The sequence below is a fragment of the Balaenoptera physalus genome (assembly GCF_965194825.1).
Source record: "Balaenoptera physalus genome assembly, chromosome: 13".
Taxonomy (NCBI): domain Eukaryota; kingdom Metazoa; phylum Chordata; class Mammalia; order Artiodactyla; family Balaenopteridae; genus Balaenoptera; species Balaenoptera physalus.
The window spans coordinates 103,949,524-103,970,385 of NC_138892.1; the positions used below are offsets into that span (position 1 = coordinate 103,949,524).

At 46.1% G+C, this 20,862-nt stretch overlaps 1 protein-coding gene across 3 annotated transcripts in view; it reads right to left on the reverse strand.

Annotated features, from left to right (window-relative positions):
- Positions 1-20,862, reverse strand: part of DYRK4 (dual specificity tyrosine phosphorylation regulated kinase 4) — a gene marked incomplete at its 5' end in the record, with an annotated part of 48,564 nt that overhangs the window by 855 nt on the left and 26,847 nt on the right. For 2 of the 3 annotated variants that reach the window (XM_082421551.1, XM_082421549.1), the window contains 11 exons: positions 108-283; positions 2,621-2,750; positions 6,102-6,162; positions 7,759-7,931; positions 10,473-10,554; positions 12,631-12,769; positions 15,042-15,182; positions 15,484-15,620; positions 17,987-18,150; positions 19,708-19,852; positions 20,592-20,708. In XM_082421551.1, the coding sequence (XP_082277677.1) occupies positions 108-283; positions 2,621-2,750; positions 6,102-6,162; positions 7,759-7,931; positions 10,473-10,554; positions 12,631-12,769; positions 15,042-15,182; positions 15,484-15,620; positions 17,987-18,150; positions 19,708-19,852; positions 20,592-20,708 (1,465 nt within the window). Of the gene's footprint in view, positions 1-107; positions 284-2,620; positions 2,751-6,101; positions 6,163-7,758; positions 7,932-10,472; positions 10,555-12,630; positions 12,821-15,041; positions 15,183-15,483; positions 15,621-17,986; positions 18,151-19,707; positions 19,853-20,591; positions 20,709-20,862 lie in introns of all 3 variants that reach the window. The other variant, XM_082421550.1, reaches the window with a different exon arrangement.

A 20,862-nucleotide genomic window follows, 5' to 3' on the forward strand; every position in this document is an offset into this window, starting at 1 on the left:
CCAGAATAATTAACCAAGGTTGAGCTCAGAGAAATTGGCATGCAATCCTCCGAGATGTCTGACCCCCTGGATTATGGAAATGGGACTGGCTATTTGAGGTACTGTACCTTCTTTGCCCAAGTGATGCTGCCCTTGAACCTTGTCCTTCCTGGCCTCAGAGGGGAAACAGAGACTGGTTTTCCTCAAGGTCTGAAGCCTGGACTGTGCTTTGAGGTTCCGCGGCTCATGAATCCAAGCATGCTTGAGGGCCTGGTCAGGGGTCATGCGAAGAGAAGGCTCCCAGCTACACACCAACAAAGCCCAGCATCGGTTAGGGTTTTGTTTCCCTTTTTAATAAAGAAATATTTTCAAAGACCCCAATAAAGAACCTAAATAAGATATAAAAATGGTTCATTTTTAAAGAACCCATTTAAGCTATGTTATAGCTCAAAGACACCATAGAACAGAGCTTATGACATACAATTTTAAAGTACCTGGAGGCAACTATTGGAAATGATCTTTTTAGAAAATGTGTATGACAAGGCAAGGAATATCTCAGAGCCCAAATTCTGTTACAAGAAATATTATAGAAAATCTAAACCACTGGGATTTAGGGTTTAATAAACTAAGAACATCAAAATGAAGAGATGCTTAATTGTGATTCCCAAACTATGGAATTTGGACCTCCAAATATATCACAAAGAACATTATAGAACACTAGACTATTAAGGTCATGAGGGGACTTGGAGATAATCCAAACTGCTAATGCAGTAACAAAATACACTTGACAAAATACACTTGACCCACCGTGGAATCATCTTGCCTTTCTTGACTAATTTTAGTAACATGGCACTAACTCATAGAACTATCTATTCCAGTTTTTAAAAACTCCAATTCTTTAAAAGTTCTTCATTTTGATTGAGCCAAGATTCACTTCTCAGGAACTTTTAGCCTAGTAACTTTGACCCGGTCTTAAATTCTACCCGTTAGCATCATACAGAATGAGACAACTAATCCATCTTTTATGTCACAACCCTTCAACTATCTGAAAACATTTACATGACTACTAATTATTGACCATATGACATGATCAGGTCCTTCCTAGACAGGAAATCTCAGCTGTTATCTAACTGGTGTCCATCATGCTGGGAATAGGTACTAACTGCAAGGAGATGGCATTAGTACTCAGACTCATCGAGGTCTAAACAACTCAAGTTCCTGGTTCTTTGTCCAGTGAACTGCTGTTAAGCTACACCTCGCCTCTCCTGAACTCCTAGAGTTAGCCTATAAAATCTAGACACAGAACTTTACATGTATCCCTATTAAATCTGACCCAAAACTTTTAGTCTCTCAAAGACTTGCTAATTAGCCAAATATGAAGTAATAAAACAACAGGCCCTGACGCATGACTGCCTCTTACAAGGTGTGAGCAATCAGCCCTTTGCACTAAAAAGGAGAATAATTTCATTCTTGGCTCTGAGTTTCTGGATTGCCCACCTCTGTCTCAGGACTGAGTTTCTGTCACGAGTTAATGGCCATTCATTCTATCGCCTCAGCAAGAGGCTGGGGTGGGGTGGGGGTCATGATGGGCTACAGGATCCTTCTCTAGCTCCATTTTTCAGATGGGGAAACTTCCGGCAGTCCCTGGTGGTTTATTTTCTGAGCTAGTACCTAAACTCCAGATGCACAAATGCCAGAAGAGTAGTACTTTGCTAAAACTACTTCATCCCACTGAAGGAATGAGAGAACATAAACATATGGTCTTCTAAAAATACTAAACAATTATAGGACTATTACAGCTGGAAGAGACCTTAGTAATACCCCACTCTACAGAAAAGGAAACTGAAGCCCAGAGAGACAATGACTTGTCCAATATCACGTGGCTAATTTATTTGCCACTCAGTGGAGACAGACTTGCATAACCTCTTTAAAATTGGTGACAACAGCTAGTATTTTCTAAATACCTTCTAAACTGGGTACTGTTCTAAGGTGCTTTATGTACTATTGGGTTTTTTTAATCAATACTATGACTTGGGTGAAGTACAGAGCCTACTTTCTGAGATTCAAAATATGCCTATAAATTCTAAAAAGCTGTACATAATAAATGGTTTATAGATCACCCTTTCCCTAGTTCCCTAATGTGAGAGGATTTAGACTCTAAATCCTAGGGGAATGGGTGGGAAGGCGCCTGAAACCAGTTTGTACTGGGCATGTATGCAAATAGTTACTGATACAACAGACTCTCTGAAGACCCTGACTTCAGTTCATGAAGCAGAAGACACTGAGGACTTGCCTACAACCTCGCTTCCAGGCAGTCAGGGCAAGAAGGAAGCAAACTCGACCCACACGCTGTGTAATCCAGGGCAAGTCACTTAATCTCTCGAGCCTCAGGCTCCATGCCTCAAAACATCAAATCGTCTGTCCCACTGACCACACAGGATGGACAGTGGAGAGAGCAGTCTGATGAGGCAGCAGATAGGAAAGCATCTCGTAGACTCTAAAGATCTACGGCCCGTGTTTATTATGTCCCATGACTGCCTCCAGCAGCAGTCATGTCCCATGACTGTTTCACCAGCAAACATGTGGGAAAGTACAGTATTTAAGAGGAAACCCAGAAGCAAAGACACCCTGACAAACTCACACCAAACACTTTCTCAGAAAGTCCAGGAAGCTGGTGTCGTAGGTTTTCAGCACCATGGTGAGATCCTTGGAATCCGGGTATCTTTTTTTCCCCCTGTTGTTGGTTATATTTTTAGGAAAACCTTTGGAATCTTTAGAGATACAACATTATGTGTTTAGTTCCAGGTGTGAATATGCATCGGTCACATCACAGCTGTTCACTCAGCCATGCTGCTTCTGGGAGTGGTCTCTGCAGCTCTCCCGTGCCCCTCACACACACACACACACACACACACGCAGTCTTAGTTTAAACTAACCACGTGTAAATTATCCAATGAATACAATTTACTTTTACAAATAACTTCCTACTACTCGGCGTGTTCTGGGCCACCACCTCCTCCTGGAATCAGTCAAATGATTGTAATGGTTTAACATTAACCCACGTAAAATAATAATGATAATAATGATGATGACGATGATAATAGTAAAGTAAATCTGAAGTGACAGAAACGGTCCGCTCTGAACAAAAAGCATGTTGTCCATTCTTGGCTTATCTGTGCCCTTGATCCTTCCTCACCCCAAAACGTGAGAATTTGGGACACCCATGGGGAGTAACAAGAAAGTCATGTTAGGAGAAGGATTGACTTTCAGAGCTCATGTACAAGCCACACAAGCAAGTTAAGCTCATTTCTTATTTTTACAGTCGCGTCAAAATTTTGTCCATAACTGGAATGATCAAACTTGGTTGGTGGCTTAAGACACTGCTTGGAATGATTTTCTTCAGCCATTTCCACTGATTAAAGCCCTCACCAAATGTATCTTCTGTCATTGCTGAAGAGAAACCCCTGAAGACAGGTCCAAAGGTGGCCTGAGAACACAGTGCAATGCCTTGAAGGCAAGACCGCTCGTTTGGACATCTAGGTCCTGGTGAGCATGGTCAGAAAGGTGACCATGTATGCTCACACCTTGTAAACATACATGTAAAAGGGCGGATATGTATAGACACACGTGCAAAATTGACACATTCCATGAAACTCTCACAAAAACTCGGGGTTCATACAATGGACATCCTGGAAGGTACATAATGAAATGCTTCTAATTACTTTTGCAATCAATGCAATTTGCAGGGCGTCCAACAGAACACCTGCTCTTACTGAATTCCTAGAAGAGCCCATGAATGTGTGTGTGTGTGTATATACACACATGGGTATCTGTGTGTTTATATAGATAAAAATGGGCTGGGGGTACTCCATAGGGCATAGGTCCTGTGAACTCCTTTTTGACTGTGGCACCAGGGCTCCCACCTTATCCTATATTGTCTTTTCATAAAATGGCCAAAGAAGAATTAGATTCATGGGCTTACAAATAACATAGCTCCTACAGTCATCCTTATGTAATTGCTTTTCTTGTACAAGTTTTTCCTACCTCTCTGACCTTCCCCAGTATCTCATTATTCTCCCCACCTCCTCTTGCTGCCTGGAGCACCTACATATCTTGCTACCTTTGAAGAAACAACTTTCCTCTTAATTAAGGGTATTAACTAGGAGTGGCTGGGGGCTGAGGACCTGTTGGCAGCCCAAACCTGGGGAAGGGAGAGCCAAGAACTTAAGTGGATATAGTGTTTCCAAACTCGCCTCATCATAAGCTGCTGTAAAAAACATACAGACTCCTGAGTCCCACCTCAAACACACTATACCATAGGAGGATCCTGGGGATTAGCATTTTTCCCAAGAACCCAAATGATTCTTATAATCAAATAAAATTTGGGAAACACAGATGAGGATGTAGCTCCCAATAACGTCCTTTCTTACGCAGGAAGGGAAGATACCAAAACCACATTCTGAAGCCTGGTGCTGATGGTAAAAATCGGGTACTCTATGAAATGGACATGTGTATGTCTTTGGTACCCTCTTACCAAAATGCCTATATTCCCTTCCTTTTGATTCCCCCAAGTACAATCTCTTGAGTTCAGGGTTATAGGCTTGAGATGTGACTCTTCCCACATGGTCTTTGTCTAGCAGGAGGGAACACCAATGCTCCTACATGTCTTTCCCTAAATCCTTTGAAATCCAAAGGGCTGAATTAAAAGTGGTGGATGGGAAAAGTATATTTGGGGTCAAAAGACCAGTTCCATTGCCCCATGCATAAGTTATACCAGCGAGTCAGCCAGATCCTCTGCTGCCATCAGACTGCTGTGGTATGGAACTAACCAATCCAAGTGGACGACAGCCTTGGCATTGGAGGGGGATCCTGGGGGACCTTTTCTTGCCAGACCTTAAAATTTTAGTTTCTGGATCATGGGCTCAGGGCTGTGGCTTTTTAACCAAATGGTACAGAAATAGACTACATTTTAACCCCCACGTGGCTGAACCGATATATACCGACTGCCCACCAACATGACTGAAACACTTTTGTCCAGGAGGGTCCCCCAGGGTGGTGTTTTTTGACTTTCCTATTGATGGGACAAGAGGTGGAGAGAAATTATGTGATTTGTCTACCCATTTTGAGGCCACCGTTGGGTGAAAGTAAGAGGCAGGAGGGTTGGGAACGACAGCGTGAGCCTGTGAACTAAGCTGACGACAATGTCGTGCCGGATGGCAGGGAGCCCGTCTGTGAAGCCCTCGTCCCTCACATCTGGCTTCACTCCACTTGGCTGACATTAGGGCCACTATGGCTTTTTCTACACGGGAATCCCTTAGCAAAGGGATTTTAGATCTGGGACTGGCTTCATCTTCTGGTTCACAGTGGCCCAGAAGCCCTGCCCAAGTTGGACTTCATTGATCCACCGGTCCGTCCTGTACAGCACAACTTGGCTTGAAAGACAGAAGTTCATAAAATCCAGAGTCTGGGAACTGGGATGGCGGGGGGGTTGCAGCATGGAGACTGTGGATGAAGCTTAATTCCAGCAATTAGGCAGATGTCCTATACAAAATTGACAAGCCATAGCTGACAGCCCTTGCTTACCCATTTTATACCAAAGTTGCAATGAATCTGGAATAGTAAGGGACTGGGGGCTTAAGAGAATTTCAGCAGGAAAGAATAAGGCTCCATTAATGATAAACTGTAGCAATGGAATTTTCCACTATTCTTGCAAAGACGCTTCTGCTCTCTGATTTCCTTCACAGTGCATAGTGCGAGCGGGCAGGCAAGCTGCTAGGGGAGGTGGGGAGAATTGTTAGGAGAGGGTAGAGTTCTAATCTTTTGGGGTTTCAAGATCTGCTGATAGGCCTTCTGAGCAGGAACCTGGTCACTCTCGGCACCTGTGCATCTTCACTGCCGAGACCCCGTTCCCAGTGACTGCCCCACCCGTCTCCATCATGCACCTGGTACCATGGCTCAGCATCTTTTTACTTTTCTGAAAGAAACCTCTAAGCACAGCCTGCCTTTTGGGGTGGGGCCAGAGGAGGAGCATCATATGGGGTGTAGGGCATGGAAGGTGTCTTCCAGGGCTGGGCAACCTCCTCAGCTACAGCAGGAAAAAGAGAGTCAGACCTGGGACTCACCAAAGAATGTCTGTCTCCTGGAGGCCGTCTGGATGAAGTGGGTTGGTGGCAAGCCCAGCACCTTCAACAAGGACAAAGCAGTGGATTCACTCCTCTGGAGTCACACATTCCAAGACTGTTAGAACTGGGTGGGACTTCAGCTAAACGTTGTCTTCTACAGATAAGGACTCAGGATATTAAGTGATAACCTCAAGCCAGTGGCAGAGCAGGTCCAGAGCCTGAGACTTGACTCCTAATCCAGGGCCGTTTCAGTATCCCGAGCACTGACACCACCCACATTATTCTAAACAGACATCAGCACCTACTAGATAGGCCACCACTCGTGATAGCAGCCAGATCCCACTGTCCAAGCGAGTAAACCAGTGTAGCTGCGGACCACCCCTGAGTTAAGGAGTGACACATCCCAGCTCAGAGCATGGGAAGGGAGGAAAGGAAAAGGAGATGGAAATCACCAGATGGGCATCAGACCGCGATATGACAACATATCTTCTGAAAAGACAAGAGTAACACCTGCTCGGTCACCTTTCCCCACTGCAACCTATAGGGGTGCACACAGAAGAGAGAAATGACAGGTGTCCCCCTCAGCTCTGGGCCCCTGTCCTTGCAGCCAGGTTCCCAGGTTGTCCCTGCATGACCCTGCCCTCCTGTTCCTCAGCCTCACGGACTGAGGTCAGGAGGAAGCTGCAGTTCTGGGGCAGTAGGAACCTCCACCCAGATCCCATGTCCTCCATTCTCCTTGGAAGTTGGAGGAGGATTGGCTCAGGGATGCTCATTGAATCATCCATCATCAACCTTAGAAGCCATGGACTCTGGTCCCCTCATCTTACAGAGATCCAGACCAGGGAAGTGACTTGCCAAAGACAAGGAGGACTAGCCTCCAGGTTTACTGATTTCCAGGGCAGTGTTCATCCCACCATAGCTATCATTTATAGCTACTACTAACTAAATTATTTGAATACTTTATTATCAGTTTCAACCATAAGATGAATCTCTACATTAATTCTCAAGCATGTATGTGTCTCCCCAACCAACCTTTAACCTTAAGACAATCTAGAAAATGGAGATTTGGGATGAATGGATAGATAGGTTGAGAGAGAGAGGAATTAGATATGTCTTTGTTCAGAGTCAAAATATCTTTGTTCCCTGGGGAAATCCTAATATATGAAATTTCCAATTTTTAGGATTATTTTCTCCCATGTCGTCTAATTTGGCTTAACAAGATGTCTTTAAGTAAAAGAATAGCAGGGATAATAAATAATCATATGAGAGTCTTGGTAAAGCCTTTTCATTGGGTGATATTCTTCCCAGAAAGTTAAGATGGTAACTAACAACTGAACAGTGCACAGATTTCAACGGGTGTCATGTCAGCCTGGTTTTTAGATTCTTTGGAATATATTTGAAAGACTGGTATAACAGTTTTATTTTAAATGTCACTATTCACAAAATGCTGGACGTTACATCCTTTGCAGTTACTTAAATTTAGGATAAAAAGGTTAGATGTCAACTCAAAAGTGTACATAATTACAAAACATCCAACCCTGTCCCATAAACAGATGCAGGCCATTGCCCTAGAGCGAGTCCGACGCAGCCTGGAGTCTGAGAGCGGAAGTTACCCATCCCGAGGGCATTGGCTGGAAGGCAGCCGGGTCCCCCTCACCTCCATGATGCAGGCTAGCTGCTCCGCCTCGTTCTCCCCAGGGAACAGGGGGTAGCCCGTGTACAGCTCGGCCATGATGCAGCCCAGGCTCCACATATCAATGGCCATGTTGTAGGGATGGCCCAGGATCACCTCTGGGGATCGGTAGAAGCGGCTTTGGATGTAGGTGTAGACTGCAGGGGAAAGAAAGAGAAACCTCACGTGGAAATCTCCTCTCCGGAGCACGCTGGTCCACATACCTGCTCAGGCGAGGATGGACGATAATTAAGAACCCCCCCTACCCCCGACTTCTTTTCACTCTCCAGCCTTTGCAGGGAGAAGGAAGTACAAATGGCCAGCACTTATGACTCCCAGCCCCACATCCAATCCCATCACATCCTCACAGCAACCTGATTATCATGAGGGGTTGTCAGCCTCACGTTACTGATAAAGAACTCTAAAGTAGGCATTGTTCTAGAGAAGTAAATTTGTCAGGCAAGCTTTCAAAAAAGAAAACATAAGATGAATATAAAGCTAAGTTTTCAAATTGTCTGATTAATCTGGGGTAGACACCCTCTGAAGTATTGCGATTTGGCAAGGGAAGATGTGTATGAAAGTTGAAAAAGAAGCGTGCAAAATGCATAATTTAAAAATGTATATTCAATACATTATGTGCATTGTGTTATATAAAGTATAGAAAGAAAAGTTCAACAAAATCTCAGCAGACGAGGATGTACAGAGGATATTTAGTATTGCATGCAGCCTAGATTTTACAGATGAGGAAACTGAGGTTGGAGAAATGGGACATTACAGTTATTTACAAATGCTGTTAACTGGTTACCTAGATGGGGGCAGGGCAAGGGATTTTGTAGTCACTTCTCTGTTGTTTGACTTGGGTACAGTAAGGATGTAATAATTTTCAGTGATTTCAAACAAAATAAAGATTTAATAAAAATGACTTTGTACCCTGTCTGTTTCCAAAATGGACTTGAGGCACTTTGCAATCAAAGTACAAATATATACAGGAAAGTTTTTAAAAATGAATTTAATGACAGAGGAAGACAAATACAGTATGATTTCACTTACATGTGGAACCTAAAAAACAAGTGAACAAACAAAAGGAAAGAGAAATGTCTATTTAGATCTTCTGCCCATTTCTGGATTGGGTTGTTTGTTTTTTTGATATTGAGCTGCATGAGCTGCTTGTATATTCTGGAGATTAATCCTTTGTCAGTTGCTTCATTTGCAAATATTCTCTCCCATTCAGAGGGTTGTCTTTTCGTCTTGTTTATGGTTTCCTTTGCTGTGCAAAAGGTTTTAAGTTTCATTAGGTCCCATTTGTTTATTTTTGTTTTTATTTCCATTTCTCTAGGAGGTGGGTCAGAAAGGATCTTGCTGTGGTTTATGTCATAGAGTGTTCTGCCTATGTTTTCTTCTAAGAGTTTTATACTGTCTGGCCTTACATTTAGGTCTTTAATCCATTTTGAGTTTATTTTTGTGTATGGTGTTAGGGAGTGTTCTAATTTCATTCTTTTACATGTAGCTGTCCAGTTTTCCCAGCACCACTTATTGAAGAGGCTGTCTTTTCTCCATTGTATATTCTTGCCTCCTTTATCAAAAATAAGGTGACCATATGTGTGCGGGTTTATCTCTGGGCTTTCTAACCTGTTCCATTGATCTATATTTCTGTTTTTGTGCTGGTACCAAAACTACAATGAGGTATCACGTCACACCAGTCAGAATGGCCATCATCAAAAAATCTACAGACAATAAATGATGGAGAGGGTGTGGAGAAAAGGGAACCCTCTTGCACTGTTGGTGGGAATGTAAATTGATACAGCCACTATGAAAAACAGTATGGAGGTTCCTTAAAAAACTAAAAATAGAACTACCATACGACCCAGCAATCCCACTACTGGGCATATACCCTGAGAAAACCATAATTCAGAAAGAGTCATGTACCACAATGTTCATTGCAGCTCTATTTACAATAGCCAGGACATGGAAGCAACCTAAGTGTCCATCAACAGAGGAATGGATAAAGAAGATATGGCACATATATGCAATGGAATATTACTCAGCCATGAAAAGAAACGAAATTGAGTTATTTGTAGTGAGGTGAGTGGACCTAGAGTCTGTCATACAGAGTGAAGTAAGTCAGAAAGAGAAAAACAAATATCGTATGCTAACACATATATATGGAATCTAAAAAAAAAAAACAGAGTTCTGAAGAACCTAGGGGCAGGACAGGAATAAAGATGCAGATGTAGAGAATGGACTTGAGGACATGGGGAGGGGGAAGGGTAAGCTGGGACGAAGTGAGAGAGTGGCATGAACTTATAAATACTACCAAATGTGAAATAGGTAGCTAGTGGGAAGCAGCCGCATAGCACAGGGAGATGAGCTTGGTGCTTTGTGACCATCCAGAGGGGTGGTATAGGGAGGGTGGGAGGGAGACGCAAGAGGGAGGAGATATGGGGATCTTGGATAATTCCAAATCCACAGAGTGTGAGAGCAGCAAAGCAAACCTACAGTATTTGGTCCAATCTTCTCATTTTGTAGATGAGGAAGCTTAGGCTCAGAGAAGTGAAACAGCTTGTTCAAAATCATACTAGCAATTGTCGTGGCTGAGCCCAGACTAGAACCCAGGTGACCACATGTGTGACCTAGTTATTTCAATAAAGGAAAGAAATCACAACAGGGAAATTCAGACAAAGGGACTAGAATGGCCATACCTTTCTGGTGTTCATAACAGCTTGATCCAAAGTCAATAACTTTAACAGAGACTTGGCCCTTTTGGTACAACACTATATTCTCCTAGAGAGAAGAAAGACATAGGTCAAGTTTTAACAATGTTACCCAAGGCATTCTGTTTACCTAACTGCCTGCAGGACCCACCTCCAAGTGGGCTCCTCCCACATCTCCAAATCCCCTCGCTCTCCCCCTCTCTGACGTTCCCTTCCACTGTGGGCTGCACCTCTTGTCTGGCCCCAGTATTTGCTGCTTTGTGGTATTTCTTCTGCGTGTATGTTGCATTTTTACTGATATCAACTGTGCAACTCTTGAAGACGGTGAGTTTCTTTTTATCTCCTTGGTACCTGGTTCTACGCCTTGCTTGCATAAGGCCTTAGAAATATCACTGACTGAATTAGATGTTTCCACTTAGTGACCCACCAACATACTGATACGACAGTAGAAGACCCCCCCCCCCAAAAAAAAACCCACAATGATTTGGTTGGAGTTGTGATTGTCATGCTGATTTTGGGGAAAATGTGAGGCCAGGTGTTCCAGGAGAGTCCTGGATGAGAAAGCAGAGCTCCTGGGCTCTGCTCTCACAGCATGGGAGTGGACCACGTGCGGCTGGAAGATTAACGTCCTAATCGTATTTCCAAGGATCTCAGTATCAGATGAATTGACTATTATGAATATCAGGTGATTTGATTGCTTATGGAATCCTTTGACATTCTAGGTATGGCATAGCAGGCCTGGTCTGAAGCTGCTGGCATTGCAAACTAAGAAAGTACAGATTCATCCATAGTAGCTTTTCTAAAGAATATTTGTGTTAACTGAAAGATAATGATCAGCAAACGTCTAAAAGGTAGGAATTTTTAGTGTGTCTCTAGCCCAATGGAAAGGCTCCTTAACTAAATGGGGCTGGTCTTTCCATCTTATTGGCAGAAATAGCTCTACAGAGGGTACGGATGCGTGAGGCCATCACAGCTCATTGATACTAACCGTTAAGTCCATAGGAATAACTCCCTGATTCTTGAATCCACACTCACCAAACTCTCCTGGTTGTGTGTCTACTTCCCTATTGAGCACATATATTCCAGTCCATTTGATCTATTTTGTAAGGAAATCTATTAACTCACATTTTGGCTGCCACCTATCTTGTGAGGTCCCTTGGTGAGAGTCAGTCCCCTAGGCCCAAAGATCATGGTCCCTTTGGAGCTGCAAAGCTGAGGATTAGGAACTTAGATGTGGAGAACAAGTCAGTGTACCACCATCCTTGTGGGGCTCCATCAGTCAGCCATGAGAGAACATCTCTACCTTGACAATCTTTAATTGTAAAAATACCCCAAATCTACCCGATGAGTTATAGTTGGGTTTTTTTTGGTTTGTTTGTTTGTTTCTTTTTAAGTAATGTGAACCCCATTTGGGGATGAGAGAAAGGAATGAGGAAAAGCTAAGAGACATTTACATACCTGTGAGGGTCAGGTTGTTTTGGAACCAGCTCTTGACCCCAGATCTTCACATCCTTATACCTTTTCCCTAGCGACCTCTCTGTATTCCTCACAATTGCAATCGTTAACTCTTCTAACAAGCAACTGTTAATTGCCTACCATTACTATTTCTGGGTACCATGTTAGGTCCTGGGAATATAATGGTGAGAAGACATGGTTCCTGACCTTGGAGGAACTTGCAGTCCAGAGGGGGATATGGATAAAGAAACAATTCCTACACAAAGCAATCAGTTCAATAACAGAGCTAAGTACAGACTAGGAGCCGGACATCTGGGAAGGCAGCATCCATTTGGAGTAGAGGAAGTAGACAGAGATCTGCTGTACCCTAGGACCAACTCAGAGGAGAGTGGACGCCGGGAGGATTTAGGACAGCAGTGACCCACCTCCCTGCATGACACACGTCTCCGCTCGCCCCCAAGCCCTCAGCCTTCCTGGTCCCGTCTGCCTTGATGGCACTGCGTCTCTCTTCCTTGCCCCAGTATCCCTGCTTTAGTCCTCGCTGCATCTCACTTGCTTTACACAACCTACAAACATGCTGCTTGGCTTCCATCCTGCAGCCCTGCCCAGTTACCACCGGGGAAAGGAATGGGGCAAACCCTTCCTGAGGGCGGGGACCAGCTCCCCTGCGTGGGACAGAGGTTGTACTCACAGGCTTGAGGTCACAGTGAATGATTTTCTCTATGTAAAGCATTTGCAAACACTTCAAAACGGAGAGGGTGAAGCGCCGAACTATCGAGAGACTGAAGCCTTGGAAGCTGTTATTCTTCAACAGCTCGTACAAGTTGATTCTGGGACAGAGAGAGAAAGTTTTGTGCAGCAGCGTAATGCTGAGTTTGAACCTGGAAAAACAATCCCATATCACCTGGTTTCCCTCTGGCAGCACGCAAGACTCAGACCAGGAGGTGGGGCTTTTGTGTCCTATAAACTCAACTTTCCCATTGACACATGGCGGATCCAGGGTACAGCTCAACTGTGCTGGCCTCTCAGACGTCCCTCATTTCTTACATGGCAAGGTCCTTGAATCACTCTGTTACACATGTATGTTAAAAAGTTGAGCCAAACTTCTGAAATATTCATAGTTCTTCCCGTGGGAGGGATCCAGGGACCCCTCCAGTCACTCAACCAAGTGGCCACCCTGCCCAGGCCTAATAAGTCTGTCTAAAGACATCAGGCTCCTGACAAGTAAGGAGGCAAGGGAGTGGGCAGAGGGGGGCTGAGGAGAGATGGAGAAGCCCTACCCTATCTAAAAGAATAAACTTACGGTCACCAGGGGTGAGGGCCGGGGGAAGGGATAGTTAGGGAGTTTGGGATTGACATGTACACAAGGTTATGTTTACAATAGATAACCAACAAGGACCTACTGTATAGCACGGGGAACTCTGCTCAATATTCTGTAACAACGTAAATGGGAAAAGAATTTGGAAAAAAATAGATACATGTATATGTACAACTGAGTCACTTTGCTGTACCCCTGAAACTATCACAACATTGTTCATCAACTATGCTCCAATATAAAATAAAAATTAAAACCTGTCGCCTTGCAGGATTGAGGGCTGGCTTTTGTCAGATCATCGTAAACTTTCTAGACCGGCAGAAACCTGAAATATTATATCAAAGCCTGCTACGTTAAGCGACAGCTGCTGATTCACCAATGTGGGAAACTAATAGAAAGCATTTCAACCAGAAAACCTTATGCATGGGCTGTCAGTTCATGATCTCTGTGCAAACTGTGAGATGGGGGAGTTGGGGGAGGAGGGCACGACCCAGAGACAACACTGCATCAACCTCTTCCTGGTTTCTCCTAACTTTCCATTTCTAGGCTTTCTCTCACGCTGGCAGTATTTAGGAAGCCGTTCTTTCTCGAGGGGTACAAAGGAAATGTGAGACATGGCTCTGGCCTCCTCAGAACAGCTGTGTGACCCAGGCAGCTCCCCAGCCTCTCTGGCCTGTGGATTCTCCCTTCACACACCTGCCCCTCCTGACCCCTCTTTTTTTTTTTTTAATTAATTAATTTATTTATTGGCTGTGCCGGGTCTTAGTTGCGGCATGCAGGATCTTCTTTGCGACATGCGTGTGGGATCTAGTTCCCTGACCAGGGATCGAACCTGGGCCCCCTGCATTGGGAGCGTGGAGTCTTAGCCACTGGACCACCAGGGAAATTCCTTGACCCCTCTTTTAAGGACAGCCTAACTTGCACCGTGATTAATGGCCGAGAAAGGCAGCCTGGATTGCCGTGTTGCCATGAGGAAGATAATTCACCTCTGCATATTGGAAAGTGGACGACGTTTTGTAACCATCAGAGATGGCGAGTAGAGTGGCAGCATTCCTTCTGATTTAATGTAGCCACTCCTGGAATTGCACCGTCAGCGACGGCGTCATGGGAGCACCAAGCCACCAGCTCAGTGAAGCTAATGAGACTGGGCCTCTGAGGTCTGACCCCTGATTATTCTCCTTTGCTAAATGCATTCTGGGTTTCTGGTTTTATTTAAATTGCATCTGATGGCCTTCCCAGAGTGATAAGTAATCAAATTAGCATGCCCCTTCAGCTCCAATGTTCAAGCAAGGGATGCCAGTCTATTTAAGTCAGGTTCGGCTCTCGTACCAAAAATATCTGTGCCTGTCCTTATTTGCTCAAAATCAAAGCCCTTTCCCCCTTCTGAGCAGCCAACTGTGTGCTCCCTTGGGTTCCAAACTCTGCACCGTAGGGTCCTAAAGCCAGTGATCGGGGACAGGCAGCAAAGGAAGGTCCTTTTCCACATTTCAGTTTAGCTCTCGAGGGCAGAGGCCTTGTTTCGGTTCTGTCACCGGGCCCAGCACCCAGCACCTGGGCAGCACACCTTGGTACGCTGGCAGGTGACAGATGTGACCAAGGGATGGGGTGAGATGGGCAGCTTTGGGTCCAGCTCCCTGGTTTTCTAGATAACTGAGTGGCCGGTGTATTCACTCTAGTCATTAAATGTTCACATACAGACAAATCCAGTGTTCTGACCTCCAAGTTTCCCTTCTGTCACTTAAGCAACTTTTCAGAACAAAATGAATTCAAAAGAAAAGGCAGCTGACCCCAGGAGTTCAAAGGTGATGCAGAGATGGTTGCGGAAGTAGAAGAAGTCCTTCATGTGCACCACGTTGTAGGTGTTGTCTTTGTCCTTCCTCCTGAGAGCTTCCAGGATCTTCAGCTCCACCAGGGCCTGGTGGTGAAATCTGAAGAGGTTGGGGAGCAGTGGGGGGGGAAGGGGATGGGACAGAAGACACAGTGTCACATCCAGCTGCAGCAGGTGGCCCTTCCCAGCTCTCCCCATCACCCCAACAGGGCAGAAGGTGCTAACCACTCTGTCCTCTTGCCTCCTCTCTGCCCCTTCCTGGAAGAAGACAGGGAGAGAGGTAAAGAGGGAAGGAAAAGGGAGACCAGAGGAAGAGGCAGAGTCAGGAAGGGTTGGCATCAGGAAGGGGCTGGAGTCACGTGCTCCTTCCTCTACAGCTTACACCATCTGTCAAGCCACACCTCTTCTTGTTCCTGATGATTTTCAAGGCCACCAACTCATTGTTTTTATGATCCAAGCACTTGGCCACCTGTCCAAAGGACCCTTTCCCGATCATCTCCAGAACCTCGTAGCGGTAGGCAATGTGGTCATGCAGGACCTGCAGAAGCCAGGCCAGGGGTGAGGAAGGAAGCCATAGCTTCTGGGCTTGCCTGACACTGGGGCCCCTGGATACCCATTCCCAGCTCATGGCTGACTCTGGGGAGAACTTCCTAAACTGCACTGGGCACTAATACAACCCCACTCTCATCTCATTGCTACTGCAATGGGGTTGATGCCCGGATCCCAGGCCAGCCACGTGGCACCAGGGAAAGTCCCACAGGCTCTCTCCATGCCAGGCAGTGCAAAGAACATTGGGTGGTCTTTCAGAAACTTGGGTTCTTGTCCCCATCCTGCTACCACCTCTAGTTTTCTGCGTGTGTGGGAACCGTGAACAAAGAGGCCCCAAAGGTTCCGTCTGGTTTGGACATTTCACGATGCTCGAATGCAGTGGGGCAGCAGCTTCAGTTTGGGGGAAGTTCTCTTTCCGACCCCTGATGTGTCTCCACCAATCAGAGAAGGCTTTGTGTCTGCTCTGCCTCTTCCTGGCCAGATAGGGTTCTCCTCTTGACTTATCCAGATTTAATTTTATCTCAGAGTTAGCATTACAGAACTTGGGCCTTTTTCAACTAAGAAATATTTTCCAAGAGCCAGAATCACCCACGTTTTCTGTGTGCTGGAAACTAAGGAATGGGTGTCTAATCAAAGCAACAGGAAATGTTCGATTAAAAAGCCTTCACCTGGGTGGCTTCAGACAAGCCACTTAGCACTGTGGGCTGCAGTGTCCGTGACTGTGACAGAAGGTCCTGGATAAGATGACCGCTAAGATCCTTCCGCCCTGAGAATTTGATCCCTAGTGTTACATTCATGAATTTGGGAGAGGTGAAGGATAAGTGTGAGTGCCCGGGTCCTCGGGATGTGTTTGTGAGTGCATGGTAGGGAATCTGTTCGCACAGGAGGGATCAAGACCATGAATGTGAACCAGCACAACCTCACCGATATGGGGAAGGAGCTTCCTCTCGTGTGAAGGTCTGTTATGAAAATGTACGGGGAAAGGGCAAGGGGTAGGTTCTGCACGTGTTGGCCCCATGCCAGACCTGCTGGATAAGGATCTTCATTTGTAATAAGATCCCCAGGTGATGTATGCATGCCATAAAGCTTGAGAAACACAGACCTAAATCCGATCAAGAAAATCCGCCTCTTTTATAAAGTCATCAAAGAGCAATCGTGTCTTCAAGCACTCCAATGTTCACTGCAGCACTATTTACAACAGCCAGGTCATGGAAGCGACCTAAATGCCCATCGACAGACGAATGGATAAAGAAGATGTGGCACATATATACAATGGAATATTACTCAGCCATAAAAAGGAACGAAACTGGGTCATTTGTAGAGACGTGGATGAATCTAGAGACTGTCATACAGAGTGAAGTAAGTCAGAAAGAGAAAAACAAATATCGTATATTAACGCATATATGTGGAACCTAGAAAAATGGTACAGATGAACCGGTTTGCAGGGCAGAAATTGAGACACAGATGTAGAGAACAAACGTACGGACACCAAGGGGGGAAAGCCACGGGGGTGGGGTGGGGTGGTGGTGTGATGAATTGGGAGATTGGGATTGACATGTATACGCTAATATGTATAAAATGGATAACTAATAAGAACCTGCTGTATAAAAAAAAAAATTAAATTAAAAAAAAAAAAGAGCAATCGTGTCTCCTAATCCAAGTTAAGAGGAAGTGTCCAGAGGAGGAAATTCCCAACAGCCCACAAGCCTAGTGGACTAAGCATCACACATCTGAACATCCTCAGAAGTAGAAAGGAACACCTTGCACCGTCCAGATTCCACCTGCAGGCTGGGGAGAGGCACTGTCCCAGGAAACCCCAGGGACGCAGTCAGAAGACTGGGAGGAGGAGCTGCTGGGACCGACCTTTAGAAAACTGAAGGGAGCGCTGTGCACCAGAAACTACAGTGGCAAAACTTTTGTTGTCTGTGAGGGAAATGACACTGATTATAAAATAGAAAAAGGTCGTATATGGGCTTGTAGGTAGGAAACAAAGAAGGGAATATTGGGAAGATTGAATCTTATTCCACAGCCTGGCCTTCCCAATGGGTCCAGGGCTGTGCCGGAGAAGAGCCTGTGAGAGTTCACCCAGGATGCAAACCTGCCACCCCAAACACTCTTGCAGAAAATCAGCATTCTGTGAGCAGACCACTTTGTATATTAATTGCATGTTTTTTCTCATTTTTATATGTGGTATTTCTTTGGTTTAGCACCACATAGAATCCTTCAGGATGCCTGGAGTTCCAGATACATCAGCATCAAATGCTATAAAATACCTCACGCTTTTTTCCCTTCCAGACTATCTCTTGTCCCCAGGCCCCAAAGCCCTGCAGTTACAACGACCTGCTCCCTCATCACCTTCATGTAGGAGCCATGTTTATCATCGAAACTTGTCTTGCTGAATTTATCAGGAGCCATGTAGAGTTTCTCAGCTTCCAGCCCCAGGAACCACAGCTCTGTGTAGCCCAGGACTTCACTTTGCTCATAAGAAGACAGCTGGTTCTTAAAAATCTTTAGGGCCTCTGTGTGAACAACACTGCAGATGTCAGTTAAGATGCCGTAACATGGGGATTTGCCCAGATGCAGACAACGGCATCCCTTCCCGTTCATGAGCCAGGCGGCCCTTTCCTCAACGAGGCGGCTCACTAAGGACCATGCATCCTGGATCCCGTAGGGTCCAAGGGGAACCAGGATGGATGTCAAGGTGTGGTATTGATTTCACCCAACCAGGAGGAAAACACACAGGAAGGGAAGGGAGAATTTAGTTCCCAAAGAGCTATGGGTGCAGTAGCTTGGGTAGAAGATCCAGGAGTCAACATAGTGTCAACAGAAGTGTGTAGTTAAGGCAGCAGTTGCCCAAGTTCATGTGGTACTGGGCTATACAATGTCTATCCTGAGAGGGTTTGCAAACTAGAATGCCTTCAGGGACCAGGAAAGTGACATAAATTCAACTTTCAAGCCCAGGAGGTATTCCTGCTCAAACCTGCGCTGAGCCAGTGGTCTGAGTCTGGGGAAGGATGTGTGTTATGCCTTCTTTGCTCTGCACTGCATCGGGGGCTGGTGTCTCTTCTGGGGCGGGCGGGGTGGGATTCAGGCTTTAAGAGAGATGCTGATAAGCTGGTGAGTGCTGAGAGGAGGCAAAGCAGGATGAGGGATGCAGGGAGGACAGCGTGTTATTTGACAATCTGCCGAAGAGTCAGAGAAGGAATTGCATGGAGGAAAAGAGGACGCACAGGGGACAGGACCTATGTGTGACAGAGGACTATAGGTGAAGGGCGGTCATGTATAAGCTGACTAAGGCACGTCCTTTGCCCAGAAGACACAAGCAGGGAGGCAGGTACCAGCTCTGTAAGGGCAGAACCAGCACAGGACTGGAATGATCTCCTCATGGGCAGGTCCGGAGACTGTTCAAGGAGAGGAAGGACAACCCAGTTTAAGGCTGTGGGAGAGGAGGTCCGAGCATCAGATGGTGTTGGCTTGTGGTCAGTGCTCAGAGGACTTTGGTTCCCTTCCTAGGAGCCCTAATCGTGTGAATCCCTGGACCTTGCTGAGGAGCTGGGCTCCTGGCCCAAACATGTGTGATCTTTCAGGCCTGACCGCAGGTGATGACAAAGGCTTTACCCGGCCGGCCCGCACGGGGAAGCTGCCTTCCCACTGCAGCCCGGGTGCCCAGCCAGTGCATGGGGGTCTCTGAAGAGCTGCAGTCAAGGACGCAGGTCCCCCTGGCTGGCTGTGCTCTTGTCACCCAGGAGCCTCCGTTCAGAGCCCTCCTCAGGTGCTTCTGCCGAGACCTCATCACCGAGACGGGCCTGGGGGCCTTCGAGACACTCTCTCCCGCTCTGACCCAGAACGCAGCACCTCTCCACGCCCAGCTCTCCCCCCTCCTCCGCAAAGCACCAGCAGCCTGGTACAGGCTCCCATCTGCCTCTGGTCTGGGGCCAGTCCAGGGGGGAGACTGGAACGGTGGACAGTCAACGCCCTCCCATCCGCCTCTTGCTTACACCATCACAGGAAGTGAGGAAGCCTTGACTGAGCGCATAACCATGCGCCTACACCCCGCTGTGGCCCCAAAGGCACACCTGCCGCTCGCAGAGGCACCTTCCGCTTGCGCTTCTTTGGCGGCTTCTCCTCTGGTTTGGGATCTTGGGTTTTAATGTTCAAAGGGAAGGGTATTTCTGAAGGCTTGAGCTCAGAGGACGACCCCTGGCTGTGAGTTTGATTCTCCTGTGCAGGGAAAGAGACTTGCAATCAAGGACTCTTTAGGTCGCTTCTGGGTGTCCTAAACCATTGATCTGACCCAGAACAGCCCCATGCAGCCAGACTCTCTTCTCCCTCTCCAGGGAGAAAATGGTCATCACAAGACAGTAGGTTTCTCAACCTTTCTCTCAGAGGAAGGATCCGTCTGACTCACGATACTCTCTGGGACACCTGTGGTGTACATTACAGTTTGGAGCGGACAACCCCAGTGATATCTTACCACAGGAAGGATGGGAACAGTTCTTTCCTGCTGACCTAGAGGAGGCCAGTTCCTAACTAGAGAGAGTGACCTGCCCAAGGGCACAAATACTTGAACTTAGGTGTGTATAACACCTCTTTAACTCGGCACTTTCTCACATCATCCCATTTGGTTATTACACAAAAAAAGTAGGGGGCGTGGAAGGAAAATCAACATTTTGTACTGTTTATACATGCTTCTACCATTTATGTACCCGACACTTTATTTTTCTTTTTCTCAGTGAATCCTCATGACAACCCTATAGAAAGTCTGTTTCGTACAGAAAGTCAACGACTCATTGTTCAAGTTTACATTCATTGTCAAGAGGGAGAACAGGAGTGGAACCCAACTCTTCAGCTCACGATGTGCTTTTCCCACCATCCTAGGCCTTTCTGAACTTGGCTCTGGACTGAAAGCAGGTCTCTTTCACCTGCCTGTTCAAGGCCACGTCCACTGCCCTGTACTCACGTGATGCAGCAGGGGTTGCTTTAGCGGGAGTTTACTGCTGATGCGTGGGAAGTTCACCATGTTCTTCTTCCCCTTGGTGTCCACGAAAGGCAGTGGCATAAAGGTGGTGTTTCTGTTCTACAGGAGGAAAAACTGGGTACGTTATAGACGCCTCAGGCAAGAAAGTGTTCCCTAGCACCTTCCCCAGAGCAAGGACGAGCCTGAGGCAAATCCAGGGCAAGATCTATTTCTGAAGTTCTTGGAGAGAAAAGCAGAGTGGTCAAGCAGACAG